At 59.9% G+C, this 15,876-nt stretch overlaps 2 protein-coding genes across 3 annotated transcripts; one reads left to right on the top strand and one right to left on the bottom strand.

Annotated features, from left to right (window-relative positions):
* Positions 1-628: 628 nt before the first annotated feature.
* On the top strand, positions 629-14,033 carry CNNM4 (cyclin and CBS domain divalent metal cation transport mediator 4). Its single transcript, XM_086865444.1, has 7 exons — positions 629-2,077; positions 6,845-6,988; positions 7,079-7,216; positions 8,280-8,449; positions 9,120-9,219; positions 10,786-10,967; positions 11,791-14,033. Exons 1-7 carry the CDS (start codon positions 658-660, stop codon positions 11,998-12,000), a joined length of 2,364 nt encoding a protein of 787 aa, XP_086721570.1. The 5' UTR covers positions 629-657; the 3' UTR covers positions 12,001-14,033.
* Positions 13,725-15,758, bottom strand: ANKRD39 (ankyrin repeat domain 39). Of its 2 annotated transcripts, none has more exons than XM_086865471.1 (4): positions 15,434-15,758; positions 15,169-15,326; positions 14,582-14,785; positions 13,725-14,486 (listed from the first exon to the last, which is right to left on the bottom strand). In XM_086865471.1, exons 1-4 carry the CDS (start codon positions 15,753-15,755, stop codon positions 14,349-14,351), a joined length of 822 nt encoding a protein of 273 aa, XP_086721597.1. In that variant the 5' UTR covers positions 15,756-15,758; the 3' UTR covers positions 13,725-14,348. The 2 variants fall into 2 exon arrangements, with proteins under 2 accessions (XP_086721597.1, XP_086721596.1); XM_086865470.1 differs by having other exon boundaries at positions 15,169-15,272.
* Between the last annotated feature and the right edge of the window lie 118 nt (positions 15,759-15,876).

The raw sequence follows: 15,876 nt of genomic DNA, 5'->3' as shown, positions 1-15,876 counted from the left end.
CGGAGTGGGCGTGGTCATTCGGGTGCCGCCATATAGGGGCGTGGCCATATATGAGTTCCCCGTGGGGGCGTGGTCACATATATTATAATAGGCACAATCATATCTGTGACGTCACACGGGGGCGTGTCCGTGTTCGCCCCCCCCACCAGGGGCGCGTGCCCGGCCGTGTGACTCCCTCGGCGTGGGCGTGGTCTGTTTGGTGACGTCACCGCAGGGTTGCCCCCCTCACGATCCCTTTCCCCTGCCGCGGGGCGGAGCTCAGGGGTGTGATGTCACCTCAAAGGTCTCACCGAGGGTCAGGTGCCAGACGAGTGACCTGTGCGTGACGTCACCTTTTGGGGGTTTCGCCGATGGGACGACACCACGTGGGGAGGGGACGCGCCTCTGTATGACGTAACCGCAGAGGGCGTGTCCTTTTCCCTCTGGGGCGTGGCAAGACCGTCGCTCCCTCTGCTGTGCTCTCCGTGTGACGTCACCACCAGCGTGACCTCACTCACCCCCTTTTGGGGCGTGTCTATAGTGACGTCACCACCCCGGCGAGGAGAGGGGGGCGTGGCCCAGCGCGCGCGGAGCGGGGAGGGGGGGGCGTGGCCCCTCGCGCGTGACGTCACCGCGTGGGCGCCTCCGCCGTGCGTGACGCTCCCGCCAGTGCCCAACATGGCGGCGGGCGGCGGCAGCGGCGGCGGCTGTGAGGGGACCCCGTTATCCGCGGGCCCGTTCCTGCCGCCGCTGCTGCTGCTGCTGCTGCTGGCGCTGCCCTGCGGCGCCATCCCCGCTTCCGACACCGTAGTGCTGGGGCTGCGCCTGGAGGAGAGCACCAAACCGGCCGAGGAGGCGGCGGCGGCGGCGGCGGGGGCGGCCCGCGGGCCCATCCGCCTGACGGAAGGCAGCGAGGCCTTGCTTCGCCTCTACGGGCTGGGCTTAGGCCCCGGCGCCGCCGAACGAGTGGCTTTCGCCGAGTTACGGCCGGGAGGCAACGCTTCGAGCGGTAACGCCACGTGCCAGGAGCGCTCGCAGGATCTGGTGGTGCGGCCCGGGCCCGCCGAGCCCCGCGACACCTCAGCGCTGCTCCGGGTGAGGGTCCAACCCCTCCGCAAGGACGAGCGGGCCAAAACCTACGTGTTGTGCTCCCAACGGCGGCCCGGCCAGCCCTGGCTGCCGCACCAAGGGCTGGATGGACACGTGGTGGTTCTGGAGGAGAAGAAATCGCTGCTGCCGCTGTGGTTGCAGGTGATTCTGATCGCGGGGTTGTTGGTGCTGTCGGGGATGTTCAGCGGGCTCAATTTGGGGTTGATGGCGTTGGATCCCATGGAGCTGCGCATCGTGCAGAACTGCGGCACCGACAAGGAGAAGCGTTACGCCCGCAGGATCGAGCCCATCCGGAGGAAAGGGAATTACCTGCTGTGCTCGCTGCTCTTGGGCAACGTGTTGGTCAACACCACCCTCACCATCCTGCTGGACGATCTCATCGGCTCCGGCATCGGCGCCGTGGTGGCTTCCACCATCGGCATCGTCATCTTCGGGGAGATCGTGCCGCAGGCGCTCTGCTCCCGGCACGGGCTGGCCGTGGGCGCCAACACCATCGTGGTCACCAAGTTCTTCATGCTGGTGACGTTCCCCTTGTCCTTCCCCATCAGCAAACTCCTGGATTGTATCCTGGGCCAGGAGATCGGCACCGTCTACAACCGGGAGAAGCTGGTGGAGATGTTGAAGGTGACGGAGCCTTACAACGATCTGGTGAGGGAGGAGCTGAACATGATCCAGGGAGCGCTGGAGCTGCGCACCAAGACGGTGGAGGACGTGATGACCCCGCTGCAGAACTGCTTCATGATCAACAGCGACGCCATCCTGGACTTCAACACCATGTCCGAGATCATGGAGAGCGGCTACACGCGCATCCCGGTCTACGAGGACGAGAGGTCCAACATCATGGACATCCTCTACGTCAAGGACCTGGCTTTCGTGGATCCCGATGACTGCACGCCCCTCAAGACCATCACCAAGTTCTACAACCACCCCGTGCACGTGGTTTTCCACGACACCAAGCTGGATGCCATGCTGGAGGAGTTCAAAAAGGGTGAGGAGGTGGCTGGGAGTGAAATTCCGCTGGGTTTTGCGTCTCCAGAGATGATCCCAAGGGAATGAGAGGCAAAAGGGGAGGTCACTGAGCTTTAATCCCAGATTTCCTGGGAGTTTTCCCGTGCTGGGAATCTTTCCTTGCTCCTTGTTTTTAGCCCCCGAGGCTGCTGGAAAATCTCTGGCCTCCCTCTGATTTTAGGTTTGGCTCCTTTCTCTGGGATTTTCCCTGGAACTGGGAACTTCCAGGGCTTCTGGGCTCCCAACAAGGGAGGATGGAATGGAAATTCCGCTGGGTTTTGCATCTCCAGAGATGATCCCCAGGGAATGAGAGGCGAAAGGGGAGATTTAATCCCAGATTTCCTGGGAGTTTCCTTGCTCCTTGTTTTTAGTCCCTGAGGCTGCTGGAAAATCTCTCTGATTTTGGGTTTGGCTCCTTTTTCTGGGATTTTCCCTGGAATTGGGAACTTCCAGGAACTTCCAGGGCTGCTGAGCTCCCAACAAGGGAGGATGGAATGGAAATTCCGCTGGGTTTTGCATCTCCAGAGCTGATTCCAGGGGATCCCACGATCCCCAGGGAATGAGAGGCAAAAGGGGAGCTTTAATCCCGGATTTCCTGGGAGTTTTCCCGTGCTGGGAATCTTTCCTTGCTCCTTGTTTTTAGCCCCCAAGGCTGCAGGAAAATCTCTCTGATTTTGGGTTTGGCTCCTTTCTCTGGGATTTTCCCTGGAATTGGGAACTTCCAGGGCTGCTGAGCTCCCAACAAGGGAGGATGGAATGGAAATTCCGCTGGGTTTTGCATCTCCAGGGGATCCCACGATCCCCAGGGAATGAGAGGTGAAAGGGGAGATTTAATCCCAGATTTCCTGGGAGTTTCCTTGCTCCTTGTTTTTATCCCCTGAGGCTGCTGGAAAATCTCTGGGCTCCCTCTGATTTTGGGTTTGGCTCCTTTCTCTGGGATTTTCCCTGGAATTGGGAACTTCCAGGGAAGTTCCAGGAAGGAACAGCTCTGTCTGAGCTCCAGACAAGGGAGGATGGAGCGGGATGTGGAAAGCCCTTGGGGTGGGATTTGCCCTTTTCCAGGGTCTTTTCCCAAAAATCTGGAGCTTGGATTGGGATGTGGGAAACTCCAAGATGGGATTTGCCCTTCCCAGGGTCTTTTCCCAAAGTTTTTCCTCCCTGGAAATCTCCAGAGCAGCTCCTGGAACATCCCAGGGATTCCCAAACCCTTTCCTTGGGAGATGCCGATCCCATTCCATCCCAAAAATCTGGAGCTTGGATTGGGATGTGGAAAATCCTGAGGTGGGATTTGCCCTTTCCCAGGGTCTTTTCCCAAAGTTTTTCCTCCCTGGAAATCTCCAGAGCAGCTCCTGGAACATCCCAGGGAAAATCCAGGGATTCCCAAACCCCTTCCTTGGGAGAAGCCGATCCCATTCCATCCCAAAAATCTGGAGCTTGGATTGGGATGTGGAAAATCCGAGGTGGGATTTGCCCTTTCCCAGGCTCTTTTCCCAAAAATCTGGAGCTTGGAATGGGATGTGGAAAACTCCAAGGTGGAATTTCCCTTTCCCAGGCTCTTTTCCCAAAGTTTTTCCTCCCTGGAAATCTCCAGAGCAGCTCCTGGGAAAATCCAGGGATTCCCAAACCCCTTCCTTGGGAGATGCCGATCCCATTCCATCCCAAAAATCTGGAGCTGAGAAATGAATCCGGAGGGAATAATTAATTGGATGCGTTAATTGCGGGGTTTGGGCTCTGGGGGCGTCGCCCTTGGGGTGACAATTCCCAAATCCCGCTTTGGGATGGAATTCCCAGATTTTTGGGATGGAATTCCCGGATTTTTTGAGATGGAATTCCCAGATTTTTGAGATGGAATTCCCAGATTTTTTGGGATGGAATTCCCGGATTTTTTGGGATGGAATTCCCAGATTTTTTGGGATGGAATTCCCAGATTTTTGGGATGGAATTCCCAGATTTTTGAGATGGAATTCTCATATTTGAGATGGAATTCCCAGATTTTTTGGGATGGAATTTCCGGATTTTTTGGGATGGAATTCCCAGATTTTTGGGATGGAATTCCCAGATTTTTTGGGATGGAATTCCCGGATTTTTTGGGATGGAATTCCCAGAGGATCTGTGTGGCTTCAGTTGGAAAAATGAGGATTTCAATGGAATTTTTTGGGATGGAATTCCCAGATTTTTTGGATGGAATTCCCGGATTTTTTTTGGGGATGGAATTCCCAGATTTTTGAGATGGAATTCCCAGATTTTTGAGACGGAATTCCCAGATTTTGGGGATGGAATTCCCAGATTTTTTGGGATGGAATTCCCGGATTTTTTTTGGAATGGAATTCCCGGAAGATCCATGACCTCTCCATCCCCGGGAGCGTCCGAGGCCGCGCTGGAACCACCTGGCCCTGGATGAACCCCCCCAGCCCCCTCCCATCCATCCCCACATTCCATAAAAACCCCTGGAGGATCCCTCTCCCCATTCCCGGGTTTTTTTTGGGATGGGCCGGTCCCGGTGCCGGTCCCGGTGCCGGTGCCGGTGCCGGTGCCGGTGCCCTCTGTGCCGCCGGCGCCGGGGTTGGGCCGCTCGTCCCGCCGGGAGCGGCTCCTGACTCAGCCGGGCTGCGCCAGGAAATCCCTTCCAGCCCTGGGACAGCTCCTGGCAACGGGGGAGGAGGAGGAGGAGGAGGAGGAGGAGGAAGGGGAGGAGGGGGATGAAGAGGAGGATGAGGAGGATGAGGATGAAGAGGAGGATGAAGAGGATGAGGAGGATGAGGATGAGGAAGGGGAGGTGCCTTTCCCTAATATTAGCTTTTCCCAAGGAGGAGGAGAAAGAGGAGGAGGAGGAAGGAGGAGGAAGAGGAGGAGGATGAGGAGGATGAGGAGGAAGAGGAGGAAGAGGAGGATGAAGAGGAGGAGGAGGATGAGGAGGAGGAAGGAGGAGGAGGATGAGGAGGAGGATGAGAATGAGGATGAGGAGGAAGACGAGGAGGATGAGGAGGAGGAAGAGGAGGATGAGGATGAGAATGAAGATGAGGAGGAGGAAGAGGAGGATGAGGAGAAGGAAGAGGAGGATGAAGAGGAGGAAGGAGGAGGAGGAAGGGGATGAGGATGAGGAGGAAGGAGGGTCTAGGAAGTGCCTTTCCCTAAAATCAGCTTTTCCCAGGAATGAGGAGGAGGAGGAAGAGGAAGAGGAGGATGAGAATGAGGAGGAAGAGGAGGATGAAGAGGAGGAGGAGGAGGATGAGGAGGAGGATGAAGAGGAGGAGGATGAGGAAGAGGAGGAGGAGGATGAGGTGGAGGATGAAGAGGAGGAGGATGAGGAAGAGGAGGAGGAGGATGAGGAGAAGGAAGAGGAGGATGAAGAGGAGGATGAGGAGGAGGAAGAGGAGGATGAGGAAGAGGAGGAGGAGGATGAAGAGGAAGGGGGGGTCTGGGATTCGCCTTTCCCTAAAATCAGCTTTTCCCAGGGATGAGGTTGAGGAGGATGAGGAGGAGGAGGTTCCAGAAGGTTCTCCTGCCCTGTTTTGAGGGTTCCAGAAGGTTCTCCTGCCCTGTTTTGAGGGTTCCAGAAGGTTCTCCTGCCCTCCAGGAACCTCCCCTGGGACATTTTGCGGGCCCCAGGTGTTCCAGAACGTTCCCTGGGGGTTGGGGTCAGCCCGGGAACCGGGACAGGGACGGGGGGACCCCAATTCCGTGGGGACATCCCGGGAATGCCGGGCCCGTCCCTCACCCCGAGGAGCCTTCAGCCTCCTCTGCCCCAGCCCTGAGGGGGTTAATTAGTGCCACTAACGGGGTTAATTAGTGCCACTAACGGGGTTAATTAGTGCCATTAACAGGGTTAATTAGTGTCATTAACCCGGGGTTAATTAGTGTCATTAACCTGGGAGGGAGCGCCCAGCCCAAGGGATGGGTGGGGTTTTAATGAGTTTATGGCTCCAGGGATGGGGTGGGGTGGGACGGCCCAGGGCTGGGACATGCTGGGGACACCCTGGGGACATCTCAGGGCTGGGGACATGCTGGGGACACCCTGGGGACATCCCAGGGCTGGGGACACCCTGGGGACACCCTGGGGACACCCTGGGGACATCCCAGGGCTGGGACATGCTGGGGACACCCTGGGGACATCTCAGGGCTGGGGACATGCTGGGGACACCCTGAGGACATCCTGGGGACACTCTGGGGACATCTCATGGCTTGCACACCTTGGTGACACCCTGGTGACACCCTGGTGACAATCCCATGGCTGGGACCCCCTGGTGACCCCCTGCTGACCCCCTGGTGACAATCCCATGGCTGGGACCCCCTGGTGACCCCCTGGTGACCCCAGCTGACCCCAGCTGACCCCTGCTGACCCCTGGTGACCCCTTGGTGACCCCTGGTGACCCCTGCTGACCCCTTGGTGACCCCTGCTGACCCCTGGTGACCCCTGGTGACACCCTGCTGACCCCTGGTGACACCCTGCTGACCCCTGGTGACAATCCCATGGTTGGGACCCCCTGCTGACCCCTTGGTGCCCCCTGCTGACCCCCTGCTGACCCCTTGGTGACCCCTGGTGACACCCTGGTGACCCCTGGTGACAATCCCATGGTTGGGACCCCCTGGTGACCCCCGGTGACCCCTGCTGACCCCTTGCTGACCCCTGCTGACCCCTGCTGACCCCTTGCTGACCCCTGCTGACCCCTGCTGACCCCTTGGTGACCCCTGCTGACCCCTTGGTGCCAATCCTGCCCGCGTCCCATCCCCCCCACCCTCCCCGCAGGTAAGTCCCACCTGGCCATCGTGCAGAAGGTGAACAACGAGGGCGAGGGCGACCCCTTCTACGAGGTGCTGGGGCTGGTGACCCTGGAGGACGTCATCGAGGAGATCATCAAGTCCGAGATCCTGGACGAGTCCGACACCTACAGTAGGTCCCGGTGTTCCCCTCCATCCCCCAAAAAAACACAACACCCATTTTGGGGTGTGGTCCCCAGGTGACCCCCGCGCTTCCCCGCAGTCGACAACCGCAGCAGGAAGAGGGTGTGCAACCAGAAGAACCGGCGCGACTTCTCGGCCTTCAAGGACCCCGACAACGAGCTGAAGGTCAAGGTGTCACCTCAGCTCCTGCTGGCCGCCCACCGCTTCCTGTCCACCGGTCAGTGCGGTCAGCCGGAGCTCAGAGTGACCCCGGAGCAGCTCAGAGGGTTCTGGTGCCTCCTCTGGGTGATCCGAGTGGGAGTTTCGGTTCTTCTCCCGGTTTTTTGGTTGGGTTCTCCGTCACCCAGGGTGGGAGGGGACAAGGGTGGGGGTGGGTGACGGGTCCTAAGGGTCTCCAGGGATTCCTTGGGAGCTCTGGGATGGACATCCTGGAAGGTTGGAGTTCTCCAGGATGGGAATTTTGGTCCCAGGGGTCTCCTGGACCATCCCAGGATGGGAATTCCGGTCCCCAAGGGTCTTCTAGAACATTCCAAGGTGGGAATTCCGGTCCCTAAGGGTCTCCAGGGATTCCTTGGGAGCTCTGGGATGGACGTCCTGGAAGGTTGGAGTTCTCCAGGATGGGAATTTTGGTCTCAAGGGTGTTCTAGAACATTCCAGGATGGGAATTCTGGTCCCCAAGGGTCTCCAGGGATTCCTTGGGAGCTCTGGGATGGACATCCTGGAAGGTTGGAGTTCTCCAGGATGGGAATTCTGGTCTCAAGGGTGTTCTAGAACATTCCAGGATGGGAATTCTGGTCTCAAGGGTCTTCTAGAACATTCCAAGGTGGGAATTCCGGTCCCAAGGGTCTCCAGGGATTCTTTGGGAGCTCTGGGATGGATATCCTGGAAGGTTGGAGTTCTCCAGGATGGGAATTCTGGTCTCAAGGGTGTTCTAGAACATTCCAGGATGGGAATTCTGGTCTCAAGGGTCTTCTAGAACATTCCAAGATGGGAATTCTGGTCCCAAAGGTCTTCTAGACCATCCCAGGATGGGAATTCTGGTCCCAAGGGTCTCCCAGACCATCCCAGGATGGGAATTCTGGTCCTAAAGGGTCTCCCAGACCATCCCAGGATGGGAATTCCATCCCAAGGGGTCTCCTAGACCATCCCAGGATGGGAATTCTGGTCCCAGGGATCTCCTAGACCTTTCCAAGATGGGAATTCTGGTCCCGAGGGTCTCCTAGACCATCCCAGGATGGGAATTCCCTTTCTCCACCCCTGACCCTTTCCCCCCTCTCCAGAGGTGACGCTCTTCACCCCCAACTTCATCTCGGAGAAGATCCTGCTGCGGCTCCTGAAATATTCCGACGTCATCCAGGAGCTGAAGTTCGACGAGGAGAACAAGAAATCGCCGCGGCACTTCCTGTACTGCAAGAACAAACCGGCCGACTACTTCATCCTCATCCTGCAGGTGCTGCGGGGACCCGCGGGGTCTGGGGCTGGGGATCCTGCTGGGATCTGGGGATCCCCACGGGGTGTGGGGCCGGGGGTCCCCACGGGATCTGGGGATCCCCACGGGATCTGGGGCTGCGGATCCCCACGGGGTCTGGGGCTGCGGATCCCCACGGGGTCTGGGGCCGGGGATCCTGCTGGGATCTGGGGCCGGGGATCCTGCTGGGATCTGGGGCTGGAGATCCTGCTGGGATTGCATCCCTGAGGGATCTGGGGCCGGGGATCCCGCTGGGATCTGATCCTTGCTCAATCCAGAGCCAAGGATCCTGCTGGGATCGCATTCCTGGGGAATCTGGGCCCGGAGATCCCCACGGGATCACGTCCCTGAGGGATCTGGGGCTGGGGATCCCCACAGGATCGCATCCTTGAGGGATCTGGGGCCGGGGATCCAATGGGATCACGTCCCAGAGGGATCTGGGGCTGGGGATCCTGCTGGGATCGCATCCCTGAGGGATCTGGGGCCGGAGATCCTGCTGGGATCGCATCCCTGAGGGATCTGGGGCCGGGGATCCTGCTGGGATCGCATCCCTGAGGGATCTGGGGCTGGGGATCCCCACAGGATCCCATCCCCGTGGGGTGCGGGGATCTGATCCCCGCGGGCTCGGGCTCCATCTGGGTTCTCCCGGCAGGGCAAGGTGGAGGTGGAGGCTGGCAAGGAGTGCATGAAGTTCGAGGCGGGAGCCTTCTCCTACTACGGGGTGATGGCTCTGAGCCCCCCGCCGGGATCCGGTGAGCGCCCCCGGAGCCGCCCCGGGACCCCGCGGGAGCCGCCCGCAGACGGAGAGGGAGGGTCCGGGGGGTTGGGAATCCCATCGGTGATCCGGGGACAGCCCAGAGTCCTGAGGGAATCCCAGAAACCCCAGGGAATCCCAGAATCCCGAGGGAATCCCAGAATCCCAAAGGAATCCCAGAAACCTGAGGGAATCCCAGAATCCCAAGGGAATCCCATAAACATGGGAGGGTCCGGGGGTTCCGAATCCCATCGGTGATCCGGGGACAGCCGGGGAATCCCAGAGTCCAGAGGGAATCCCAGAGTCCAGAGGGAATCCCAGAATCCCAAGAGAATCCCAAAATCCCAAGAGAATCCCAAAATCCCAAAATAATCCCAAGAGAACCCCCAACCACCCCCTCCCTCCATCACCCCCCAAACAACCCCCACAACCCCACAATCATCAACCTCCCCCGACTCAACCCCCGAACTCCCGAAATCCAAGAACAAACAACCCCAAAAATTCCCAAAAAAAGAGAACCAACCCCAAAAACCTTCCCAAAAAAGGAGAAACAGCCCCAAAAATTCCCAAAACGAGAACAATCCCAAAAACCTTCCCAAAAAAGGAGAAACAACCCCAAAAACCTTCCCAATAAGAGAAACAACCCCAAAAACCTTCCCAAAACGAGAACAATCCCAAAAACCTTCCCAAAAAAAGAGAAACAACCCCAAAACCTTCCCAAAACGAGAACAGCCACAAAAACCTTCCCAAAAAGGAGAAACAACCCCAAAACCTTCCCAAAACGAGAACAATCCCAAAAACATTCCCAAAAAAGGAGAAACAACCCCAAAAATTCCCAAAAAAAGAGAAACAACCCCAAAAACCTTCCCAAAACGAAAACAATCCCAAAAACCTTCCCAAAAGGAGAACAGCCCCAAAAACCTTCCCAAAAAGGAGAAACAACCCCAAAAATTCCCAAAGAAGGTGAACCAACCCCAAAAATTCCCCAAAAAAAGAGAAACAACCCCAAAAACCTTCCCAAAAAGGAGAACCAACCCCAAAAACCTTCCAAAAAAGGAGAAACAACCCCAAAAATTCCCAAAGAAGGTGAACCAACCCCAAAAATTCCCCAAAAAAAGAGAAACAACCCCAAAAACCTTCCCAAAATGAGAACAGCCCCAAAAACCTTCCCAATAAGGAGAAACAACCCCAAAAATTCCCCAAAAAAAAGAGAAACAACCCCAAAAACCTTCACAAAAAGGAGAAACAACCCCAAAAACCTTCCCAAAAGGAGAAACAACCCCAAAAATTCCCAAAAAAATGAGAACCGACCCCAAAAACCTTCCCAAAAGGAGAAACAACCCCAAAAATTCCCAAAAAAAGAGAAACAACCCCAAAAATTCCCAAAAAAAGAGAACCAACCCCAAAAATTCCCAAAAAACGAGAAACAACCCCAAAAATTCCCCAAAAAAAGAGAAACAACCCCAAAAACCTTCCCAAAAAAAGAGAAACAACCCCAAAAAAGGAGAACCAACCCCAAAAACCTTCCCAAAAAATGAGAACCGACCCCAAAAATCCCCCGCAGAGATCCGTTCCCCGTCCCACGCCAGCGGCCTGAACCGCTCGGCCTCCCTGAGCTACCCCGAGCGCTCGGATTCGGCGTCGTCACCGCTCGGCGGCAGCAACAACGCGCTGAGCGCCGGCGGCGCCGCGCAGTACGTGGCCGATTTCAGCGTCCGCGCCCTCAGCGACCTCCAGTTCGTCAAGGTCGGCGTTCCCGGCGGGAATTGGGGCCGGGAAATCCGCCGGGGTGGGGTTTTGAGGGGTGGGTTGGGGTGTCAGGGGTGGGTTTGGGGTGTCACGGGGTGGGTTTGGGGTGTCCTGGGGTGGTTTGGGGTGTCAGGGGTGGGTTTGGGGTGTCCTGGGGTGGGTTTGGGGTGTCAGGGGTGGGTTTGGGGTGTCCTGGGGTGGGTTTGGGGTGTCAGGGGTGGGTTTGGGGTGTCACAGGGTGGGTTTGGGATGGCTGGGGTGGAGATTGGGGGAGTTGAGAGGTGTTGGAGCATCCTGGAATGGGAATTCTGGCATTTTGGGGTGTTCTGCACCATTTTGGGATGGGAATTTTGACATTTTGGGGTGTCCTGTCCATCCTGGAATGGGAATTCCGGTGTTTTGGGGTGTCCTGTCCATCCTGGAACGGGAATTCTGGCATTTTGGGGTGTCCTGCACCATCCTGGGGTGGGATTTTCCCAGCATTTTGGGGATCCCCAGGTGGTTTGGGGTGTCATGGGGTGGTTTGGGGGAGTTGAGGGGTGTTGGAGAGTCCTGGGATGGGAATTCCGGTGTTTTGGGGTGTCCTGCACCATCCTGGGATGGGAATCCCGCCCTGTTTGGGTTTTCCCCACCATTTTGGGGTGGGAATTCCATCCTTTTGGGTTCTCCCACCATCCTGGGGTGGGAATTCTGACACTTTGGGGTGTCCTATCCATTTTGGGGTGGGAATTCCAACACTTTGGGTTCTCCCACCATCCCGGGCTGGCACCCCCGCCCCGTTCGGGCTGTCCCGCCGCATCCCGCGCCGTTCCCGCTGCAGATCACGCGTCAGGAGTACCAGAACGGGCTGCTGGCCTCGCGCATGGACAGCTGTCCCCAGTCCCCCGACAGCGCCGCCCCCAAAGCGGAGCCGGGGATCCCGGAGCGGCCGGAGCCGCCGGCGCCGGCGGACGAAACCACCAGCCTGCTCAACGAGAGGAACTGCCTGAGCCGCCGGAGCAACCACAGCGGCCTGGAGAATTCCATCTGAGCCCGGGGAGCCGCCAGGCAGCGGCCGGAGCCGGGAATCGCCGCCGTTCCCGGCCGCGTCGCTCCCGGCACGGACGGGAGCGGCGCCACCTCCGCCGGCGCGGCGCCGACGGCTCAGGGAGCTTCGGGTGCGGGGCTGCCGCCCTGGGGAGCCCCGGGATGGGGATCCCAATCCGGCTGGGAATCTGGGATGGAGATCACAACCCTGCCATGATCCCGGGATGGGGATCCCAATCCGGCTGGGAATCTGGGATGGAGATCACAACCCTGCCATGATCCTGGGATGGAGATCACAACCTTGCCATGATCCCGGGATGGGGATCCCAATCCGGATGGGAAATCCAGGATGGAGATCACAACCCTGCCAGAGATCCAGGATGGAGATCCCAACCTTGCCATGATCCTGGGATGGGGATTCCAACCCTGCTGGAGATCCAGGATGGAGATCCCAACCTTGCCATGATCCCGAGATGAGGATCACAATCCTGCTGGGAATGGAGATCCCAACCCCTGCTGGAGATCCGGGATGGAGATCCCAACCCTGCCATGATCCCGGGATGGAGATCCCAATCCAGCTGGAGATCCAGGATGGAGATCCCAACCTTGCCACGATCCCGGAATGGAGATCCCAATCCAGCTGGAGATCCAGGATGGAGATCCCAACCTTGCCATGATCCCGGGATGGAGATCCAAACCCTGCTGGGAATGGAGATCCCAACCCTGCTGGAGATCTGGGATGGAGATCCGGGATGGAGATCCCAACCCTGCCAGGATCCCGGGATGGAGATCCCAATCCAGCTGGAGATCCAGGATGGAGATCCAAACCCTGCTGGGAATGGAGATCCCAACCCTACCGGAGATCCGGGATGGAGATCCCAACCCTGCTGGAGATCCAGGATGGAGATCCAAACCCTGCTGGGAATGGAGATCCCAACCCTGCTGGAGATCCAGGATGGAGATCCCAACCCTGCCAGGGATGGGGATCCCAGTCCTGCTGGGAATCTGGGATGGGGATCCCAACCCTGCCAGGGATCCAGGATGGGGATCCCATTCCTTTGGGATCCCTGGGATGGGAATCCCGGCCCCTCAGGGCTCCTACACCATCCTGGCATGGGAATTCCATCCCTTTGGGATCCTTTGGGATCTCCTACTCCACTTTGGGATCCTCTGGGATAAATCCCAGCCCCTTCCCCGTGCCCACCCCCCTTTCCCCGCTGGCCCGGGGGCTCCGGGGGACGCGGGGACAGAGTTGGGGACCCCCAGGGGGGGTCCCAGAGTTCCGGGGTCCCCTTGGAGGGGGGGTGGGGGGGATGGGGGAGGGTCCGGTGCCTTCCCCTCCCCCCCCTTCCCCTCCCCCCAAATCCCGGGGGCGTCTCAGGGTCGGTTTTGGGGTGACAGCGCTAGTGACCAAAGTTGTACAGGCAGGAGGGGGCTGAGGGTCCCCCCAAAACCCCCCCGGGACCCCCCCCGGGCTGGGGGGATGGGGAGAGAGACCCTGAACCCCCCAAAAAAACAAAAATAAGCACAAAAAGTTCCCCCCGGGGTGAACTCCTGTAAGTTATTGGGAGAAGGTTGAATTATTTTTTTCTTAATCACATCTCGACGATCAGTTCCTAGGTCCTTCCGCGGGGAGATTTTAGAAATAATAATAATAATAATAATTAATAATAATAATTAATAATTAATAATAAGCCAGGAAAAAACAAAACAAAAAAAACAAAAAAAAAAAGCAACAAAAAACCATTTTTTTATTAAATCTTCCTCTATGCAAACCCCTTCCTTTTCCTTCCCCCCACCACGGGAATTTCTATTTATTGTTCAGGTTTGATTTGTATTTTTTGGAGGGGGGGGGAGCTCGGGCCGAGGGGGGAGGGGCGGGGGGGGCCGGGCCTCCCCCTCCCGGTTCTGCCCTTCCCCCACCCACCCCTCCCCCCCCCCCCCCTCGGTTGTGAAACCGACCGTGGAATTTTTATTTCATGGGGTTTTTTCAGGGGGCTTTTTTGCCAGATGGGTTAATAAAAATTCTATATCTGTGCTGGGTGTCGGTGCTGCGCGGGGGGCGGGGCCGGGTACCGGGGGAAGGGCTCGGTTACCGAGGGAGGGGCTCCGGTTACCGGGGGAGGGGCTCCGGTTACCGGGGCTCATTTAAAGGACGCGGCGCCTTTAAATCTTCGCTCCGCCCTCCGTTGGTTATACCGCGAGGCTCCGCCCCCCGCGGGCGCTGATTGGCTGCCTTCCCTGAGGCGGCGCGGCGCGCGATTGGCTGCGGTGGAGAGAGGGGCGGGCCGAAGAGCAGAGGCGGGACGCGATTGGCTCGGAGCGCGGCGGAGTGGGCGTGGCCGCGTCCCCTCAGGCGTCCAGCAGGTCCCTGACGGCCGGGTGCGCCCCGTCCCGCGGGCTCCGGCCCCGCGCGTCGCGGAGCGCGGCCAGCGCCGGCCGCTGCCGCAGGAGGAGCGCGCAGAGCTCGCGGTGCCCCTGCTCCGCCGCCTGGCGACAGCGATGTCACCCCCGGGGCCCACGGGGGACACCCCCGGGTGAGTGAGGAGCCCCCCCCCCCCCCCGCCGGTGCCCCGCGCTCCCACCTTGTGCAGGCCGGTTCTGCCGTCGTCGTCGGCGGCCGCGGGGTCGGCGCCGTGCGCCAGCAGCAGCTCGGTGACGGCGCGGTGGCCGCAGTAGCAGGCGCGGTGCAGCGGGGTGGCCCCGCCGGGGGTGCGGGCGTCGCACGGAGCCCCCCGCTCCAGCAGCAGCCGGCACACGGCCAGGTGCCCGTTCCGGCTGGCGTAGTGCTGCGGGCCGGGAGCCCCGTGCCAGCCTGGGACCCCCCGGGACACCCCGGGACCCCCCGGGCCAGGCTGGGACCCCCGGGACCCCCCGGGCCAGGCTGGGACACCCGGGACACCCCGGGGCCCCCGTGCCAGGGCCGTGTACCCGCCAGGTCAGGACCCCAAAGACCCCCAACACCCGGGACCCCCAACACCCCCGTTTCAGGGCCGGGTACCCCGCCAGGTCGGGACCCCAAAGACCCCCGTGCCCCCCGTGCCCCGTACCAGGGCCGTGTACCCCCGTGCCAGCTCAGGACCCCCGGTATCCCCGGTACCCCCGTACCAGGGCCGTGTACCCCGCCAGGTCCGGACCCCCGGGACCCCCGGTATCCCCGGTACCCCCGTACCAGGGCCGTGTACCCCGCCAGGTCGGGCTCCGCGGGGTCCCCGCGCCGCTCCAGCAGCTGCAGCACCCGCGCCTCGTCCCCGTCCCGCGCCGCCGCCCAGATCCCTGCCAACAGCGGGGCCGGCTCAGACCGGGATGGAGCCCCGGGACCCCCGGGCCCTGCTCGGACCCCTCCGGTACCGGGCACCCCAGCCCAGCGCCCCTCTGAGCTCCGCCGGTACCGGTAACCCGGCAGTGCTGCCCCCCACCCCCGGAGCCCCCCGGACCCCGCTCGAAGTCCATCTCGGGCAGGCTCTGGTGCACGCTGGGCACGGCCACCCGCCCCGGGCAGCACCGGGCGGGCGGCGAGCGGCGACCACCGGCCATGGCAGCGGGGGAACGGGGGCGGACAGGGCCGAGGGGAGGCGGAAGGGGCCGAGGGGAGGCGGAAGGGGCCGAGGAGAGGCGGAAAGGACCGAGGGGAGGCGGAAAGGACCGAGAAGGGGTGAAGCGGTCGGAAAGGGCCGAGTGAGAACGGAAAGAGGCGATGATGATGCAATGGGCCGGAAAATACCGAAGGGAGCCGAAGGAGCCCTCGATCCGGCGCATGCGCACTGTCAACATCACCCCCAGCGCCAGGGGGCGCCCTCGGCCGCTCAGAGCCCCCTTTGGGGTCCCCTCCCCCACCCCAGTTTTGGGGTTCCCCCCCCCCCAGTTTTGGGGTCTCAGG

Source organism: Cyanistes caeruleus, chromosome 29 (genome assembly GCF_971803275.1).
Source record: "Cyanistes caeruleus chromosome 29, bCyaCae1.hap1.1, whole genome shotgun sequence".
NCBI classification, from domain to species: Eukaryota; Metazoa; Chordata; class Aves; order Passeriformes; family Paridae; genus Cyanistes; species Cyanistes caeruleus.
This window is presented reverse-complemented; position numbering and strand designations above follow the sequence as displayed.